General features: G+C 49.8%; 1 protein-coding gene across 1 annotated transcript; it reads right to left on the reverse strand.

Annotated features, from left to right (window-relative positions):
* Hoxa4 (homeobox A4) lies at window positions 1-2,044 on the reverse strand. The gene is made up of 2 exons (XM_028790034.1): window positions 1,510-2,044; window positions 1-1,018 (listed from the first exon to the last, which is right to left on the reverse strand). Exons 1-2 carry the CDS (start codon window positions 2,033-2,035, stop codon window positions 672-674), a joined length of 873 nt encoding a protein of 290 aa, XP_028645867.1. The 5' UTR covers window positions 2,036-2,044; the 3' UTR covers window positions 1-671.
* Window positions 2,045-6,482: the final 4,438 nt, after the last annotated feature.

The following is a 6,482-nucleotide window of genomic DNA, read 5'->3' on the forward strand; positions in this document are numbered from 1 at the left end:
TTTTTAATGTCTTATAAATTGAAGTTTATTCTTAGCACATTCCTCTTTATACAACCGTATGGCTCTGTACAGTTGCAAGTGGGTCTAAATGCATTTCCCTCTCCCCAAGACTGTGCCCCGAATAAGACAACAATACCTCTATAACAGTATCTTAAATAAATGCAAGGAGAGGAAACTACATGCCACACCTACCATCAAGGTCTACAGACTTTGAGAATTAAATAATCTGGTGAGGTCCACAGTGTCTACTCAGTAACGCTCACGTGAGCTGTCTTAATGCAGAAGAGGAAGGTAAGGAACCTGGGAAACTGGCCTGCTCCTTCTGCTCGAAAGAAACAAATGTACAAGTACTCGTCCCCAGTGCTGTCTGGCTGACTCAAAGGTAGTCGGTGGCCAGCGCTTCCTTACAGGTGTGTTCAACCCTGGCAAAGTTGTCCAGGTCAGCAGGTTGTTCCACTAAGCAGTAACCAGGACAGACATCCTCTTGGGGGTGAGGAGGTTGTGTGTCACACACAGACACCAACCAGGGATAGTGTCTTCTTTTTGGTTATGGTTTCCAGCAAGTTGGATTTTGTTTTGGTGTCTCAGGTTTACTTAGGGAGGAGCAGATGAGGACGGGGACAGGAGATGAGTAGTGCACCTAGTGACAGAAACTGATCTAGGTCTCTAGGTTATATGGAGGAGGGGATGGGTGTGGGAGCACCAGGGAGAGGGTGGGGATGGGGGTGTGGGCTGTGAGTTTGTGCTTTCCCAGGCGGGCCGGCAGGGGCCGAGGCAGGGTTGGAAGATCGCATCTTGGTGTTGGGAAGTTTGTGATCTTTCTTCCACTTCATTCTCCGGTTCTGAAACCAGATCTTGACCTGGCGCTCGGACAAGCAGAGTGTGTGGGCGATCTCGATGCGGCGCCGCCGGGTCAGGTAGCGGTTAAAGTGGAATTCCTTCTCCAGCTCCAAGACTTGCTGCCGGGTATAGGCGGTTCGAGAGCGCTTGGGCTCACCTCCGTTATAACTGGGGTTGACTGAACGCCAGAACCCCGAAAGAGAAGGCCAAAGAGGAAGGAGTAGGAGAGCAGGAGAGGAGGAGGGAGGAGATAGGGTGGGGGAAGAGCAATCGGACATCATCATTATATAATAACCTGACACCAAGTTCACACAAGATACATAAAAACGGCAAAGAAAATGTTTCACAGGCTATTGACAACGGGAAACACCCGAGAGCCATAAAGAACGGTGCTGGGCATTGGGGCTGAAGAAAAGCTTCAAAGACACATGGCCGGGAGCCTCTGCCAGGGCAATTAAATTTATGGGGGCTATAATTACTGCCCTAACAGTTTGGCGTCTCGTAAATCTCAGGATAAAGGGACCCTGGGTACAAAAGGGTTCTCACGTTAGGACCAGGCTGCGGGCGGCGCGCACACACCCACAGTCCAAGCGCCGGCCAGATGGGGGTCCCCTCCCGCGCCCTGCCCCGCGCCCCCTCGCCCGCTGCCCTCCCGGCGGCGCCACATACCGGCGCTCACGTGGATCTTCTTCATCCAGGGGTACACCACCGGCTCCTTGCCCTTCGGGCCCGCGGGGCCCTGATCCGCCAGCAGCAGCGGGCACGCGGGGGCGCTGCCCCCCGTCGCGACAGCCGGGGTGGTGGTGGTGGGGCCGGGAGCGCAGCGCCGAGGGGGCGCAGGGGGCGCGGGGGGCGCAGGGGCCGGGCTGGGGTGCGATCCGGGGGCCGGGGACTGCTCGGGTCGCGCGGGGCTGGCCCCGCGGCAGGCGTAGGGACAGGCGGCGGCGGGCGCGGGGTACAGGCCCCCGGGGTAGCTGGGCTCGCGCGCCCTGGGCGCGTAGTAGGCGGGGGGCTGGCGGGCCGCGTGCGGGTTCGGGGCCGGCAGGTGCGGGGCGCTCTGAGGCCGCGGGTAGCCGGGACCCCCGCCCACGCCGCCGTCCCCACCGCCGGGGCCACCGTGCGGTGCGAACTCCTCGAAGGGAGGGAACTTGGGCTCGATGTAGTTGGAGTTTATCAAAAACGAGCTCATGGTCATTAATTTGTGAAGTGCAAAAAAATACTAATTTTTCTCGCGGTGTCGTTTTTCTGCGCTCGCCGAGGCCCCTCCCCCTCTCGCCGCGCTTCCCATCCCCCCTCCCCCCTCCTCCTCCGCGGCCCCGGCGCCCGCCCCTCCCCCCGCTGTCAAACGCCCGCCCCTCCCCCGCCCGCCGCCGCCGCCGCCGCCGAAGTTCGCGCCGCTCCTCCCCCGCCCCCACGCGCTCCCCGCGGCCCTGCGCGCCCCGCCCCCCGCGCTCCACGTGCTGCCACCCGGCCAATGGGAAATCCGCGCGCGCGGACCCGGATCAGGAAACGCGCTGGGGGTGGGGGGAAGGATGCGTGATGGATGCTGCTAGCCATCAGGGCGGGAGGAGCGAGCAGGGACTTGGGTTCCTCGGCCCCCCAACTTGGATTCCGGCTGAGAAGTTGGGGCCTGGTAGACTGGGGGTCCTTTCGAGCCCCGTTCCTGCCCACGTCTGTCCTAAGGCCTCTGGGCCTAGGCTGGTCGCCACGGCTCAGCGCTGACCTCCAGTCCAACAGGCTCCGGGTGGTCCTCCCGAGGGTTCGAGACCCTCCAGGAGAGGGAAGGGCACTCGGACCAAGAGGCAGACCCTAGCTTTTTATCCTGGCCTTGGAATAAAACGAAGGAAGCCTACAGACCCATTTTTCTCGCCCTTTGATTCTTTGCCCACGCTCTGCACATCCACCCGGCTGCTGGGCAGTCCCTGCTTTGCGAAGCCAGGCTGGAGCTGCACGGGGAGGATGGGTGGATGGGCCGCTGGACAACCCGGTCAAGGAAGTACAGTAAGCGAGGGCGTTCCACTAAAACCTCATGGATACTTATTTTTTTCCTTTTTTGTTTTCAGACGCAGAATTTGTACATCACTTTTCATTTAAAGATTCGGAACCTTCCCATATACCAGCTGATGGAGGTGCTGACGAGAGCTAAACTTGCCTCCTTTACTAAGAGCTATTGTGAGACCTCCACCCTAGAGTGGGAATAGAGAGACGACGCCTGCACAAAACCCTGCTTCGAATACAGTAACTTCGCGTTTCAGAACATCCACCAAGCAAAACCAAGTTTGAGATAGGATAAGACCCTTCCTGGTCTGATTGTCAATCGGGTCTTTTCTAACTTTTCCCTCCCCTCTCCTTTTGGATGGTGTTTCCTCAGGCAGGATCTAGAGCAAGGGCTAGATTTACAGGCCAGCCTGCAATTTCTGAATTGCTGAAAATTAGCATTTTAACGATAATCAGAAGCTCCGGAAAGGAGGGAGAGGGACTGTTGCCTGGCATTTGGTAATTGAAATTTGATGGGTAAACTAATTATGCCATTATTAACAAATAAATTACTTATTAATTCCACCTAATGTTGATCTTCGAAGTAAATACTGATGCCTCCTTCGTACTGTATTCGTCCTCTTTTTTCCGAATAGCAGACACGCCTAGATCCGTCTCGTGAGAGTAAAGCAATTCGAGCGAGCACGTCACCATTCTAAAAATAACTCTCACGTTTGCATGGAAAGCAATTTCAGTTGGTACACCTAGTTGATTTCTCAGAGAGCAGGATAGAACAACCGCCTTCTCACAACTGAGTCTCAAACGCAGACAAGGAAAGTTATAACCCAAGCCTAGAGACCCTTCAGAAAGAATGTCCATTCTACCTTCATTCATATCTGTTACTCACTTGGGCTACTAAATACTGGGATATATCCTATTTGGTAGATAGTCCTTTAACGCTTAGACACGTAAAGACTATTATTGAGACTAATCCTTAAGTAATTTAGGTTTTAAAAAAGGATCATGTTAGTTTCTTATTGAAATTGCCCTGAAGTAGTACAAAGAGATTTTGCACACTGGGTGCACGTGGTGGTTAAGACAGCTGTCCACTGACATGAAGCACCATGATTTTTTTTTAATGAAATTTGAGCCATAGATGGAAATCAACAAAGATTCTAATCTTTAGATATCCTCTCTGGACCTGAGGAGGGAAGTCTAGCCTGTGGCGTGGCTACTCTCAACTGGTATGTCTCTCTCGCAAGAAAATAGGTACATAAATTAGACATTTCTAACATAAGTAGCACACATAGATGCCATATATACAAATATATACGTATTACGTATCTGCTTATGTTTCAAGTCGGATGAAAAGCACGAGGAATCTTGTCTGTTCCTGGTGTCACCAACCTTGAGCACGGCAGTCCTAATCATGTCTGTTTAACATTATTTACAGATTCTAAAACACAAAATCCATGTTGTTTAGCCTCAGAATGGCCTACAGAGTTTGTACATTCACGTATTAAGGAGTCACTGGCCCTGTTTTGTATACGGTTAAGCTAGATGACTTAGCTCTGTCTGTTTCCTGAGGTTCTATTACTTAAGGAAGATGGGCTTACACAGAATCCCTCAAGGCCTGTAACTCGTCTTTGAGCTTCTATCATAAACACAAACGGAGCCAGGACCACCAAGTGTTATCTCACACACCGACATTTTGACATTTTACTGCAAGATTTATGGCTGTAATAAACAATCTCAGTACCTTTCTTGAACCTTCCACAGCCTTCCCTTTGCAAGCAAGCCGTAGCAAAATCCCACTGAATCAAATAATCATTTGAAAAACAGTAAAACTAAGAGGCATCCCTTGCCTTTACATAAGATCCAAGACACCAGACGTGAGGTAGAAAGGAACTAACTCAATTAGAAAAAAACAAACCAAAGTTTACCACATCAGCATCTTGCCTGGGGAAAAGATGGGAAGCCCTGAAATGAAGCAGAGAAGGAACATGCTAATCTTCGCACACCAACTGGCTCTAGTCCCAAGCGGGGTTGAAGCACTGTCTTTTCCTTGGGAAGATGGTAAGCACAATTGTTCCTTTCCATGTGCAGGGATAACATATATTCCCCAAATCGCTATCTTAAAACCCCATTAAGTGAAATAACTTTTCATCACGTCCTTGCATCCCAGATGGAGTCGAAGGGAGTCTCAGGGAGAGGGAGGGAGAGAAGGACCGCAGTGTCTGCAGCCTGGTTTGAATCTGATTTGAATCATTTTGAATATATTTGGAACAGCCTTCCCACTTGAATGCAACCCTGTCCCGAGTTTCAAAGTGACCGAACAGTGACACCGTGTGCATTTTGTTTCTTATTAATCTTACACATTGACAGTCTTTGTTAAGTCACAGGCTCGCCCTCACCAGCCGACATTTTCATATTTGTTAGACGCGCTGACCTGAAGTTCACCTCGGCCTTGGACTTTGCGCTTCTAAAAGGTCTATACAGTGTCTTTTAGAGAGCTGGGTGCTTTGCCCAGGTCAGTCCTTCCCAGGAAAATCCAAGGGGAAAAGGCAAAGGAAATGTAAGCATTATGGGATGTATTGACTGTATTTGTCCTTTGTTCTTTAGTGGGAGGGCCTCCAGGCTGTCCTCTATCTCAAACACTTCTGTAGAGTAAATTGGGGAAGGGCAGGCTTTTAAACTGCCTGGTAGTGGCATTTAAGGGCTTCCTCCCACTCACACTAGGTTACAGGAAAACAACACTTGACCAGTCGGTTTTACCAATTAATTTGTTTTGGGTGTAATTTCCTGGTGATGGTTTAAAATAACAATATAGGCCAGACATAAGGACTAATATTCATTTTAGAATTGTACATGACTTTTACCCAGGATAAAATATATCCTAAATGATCAAAGTTCTTTAGAGAGGTAAGCACTCTCTGAAGCAGTGTCTTCCACAGGTATCTTTTGTCACTATTTAAAAGGGTGTTATTTTGAGTATTGATGCCAAAATGTTTCTTAAGGATGCCACATGGCCTTAACCAAAAATACAATGAAACATTCCATGGAAGAGACATAATTTCTGGGTGAGCAAGTGGAGGCTGGGTTCTGAGTTCTTTTCATTTCAAGAGACCAGATGTGACACGCTTACTGTTCTAACAGCGGTGACCATAGTTCTTTCCTTCCATGTCGCCTGGGAAAACCCACTGGGCTCCAAGCTCCCAGCCAGAGTAAAAACCTGCACACTGCACAGTAGACATGCTCTGGCTACTTGTTTCCATGAAGGCAGCATTTGGAAAATATTTATTTTACCAAAGAGTACACACTTGGCACCATTAAATCTAATCAGCCTGAATGTGTGCAAGGTTGACATTCTAAGCCCTTAAGTTATTCCCAAATTTAAGAAGAAAAAAATATTTTATCTTTGTCACCACTGTTTTCCTACCTCTATCACTTGAAGGTCAATATATAAGAAAGGAAAATATGTTCCCTAGAAAATAGAGTCCAACCCAGACACTTAAAGCTAATCTAGATGCATGAAAAATAAAATATTGGTTAACACTTCATTTGCAACGGACAAATGGGGCATGATTCCCCGTCTGCTTCTTAAACCTAGTGTTCCTTCTCTCTTCGACCCTCCCAGCTCCTTAGCTTCCCCTTCCCATCCTCAG

The sequence above is a fragment of the Grammomys surdaster genome, unplaced genomic scaffold, assembly GCF_004785775.1.
Source record: "Grammomys surdaster isolate TR1022 unplaced genomic scaffold, NIH_TR_1.0 125861, whole genome shotgun sequence".
NCBI classification, from domain to species: Eukaryota; Metazoa; Chordata; class Mammalia; order Rodentia; family Muridae; genus Grammomys; species Grammomys surdaster.

Excerpts from the sequence above, each read along its gene's own strand:
- Hoxa4 (XM_028790034.1), bottom strand. The coding sequence starts at position 2,035 with ATGACCATGAGCTCGTTTTTGATAAACTCCAACTACATCGAGCCCAAG. Across the intron at positions 1,019-1,509 it reads GAAGATCCACGTGAGCGCCG|TCAACCCCAGTTATAACGGA; the intron begins GTATGTGGCGCC and ends TCTGGCGTTCAG.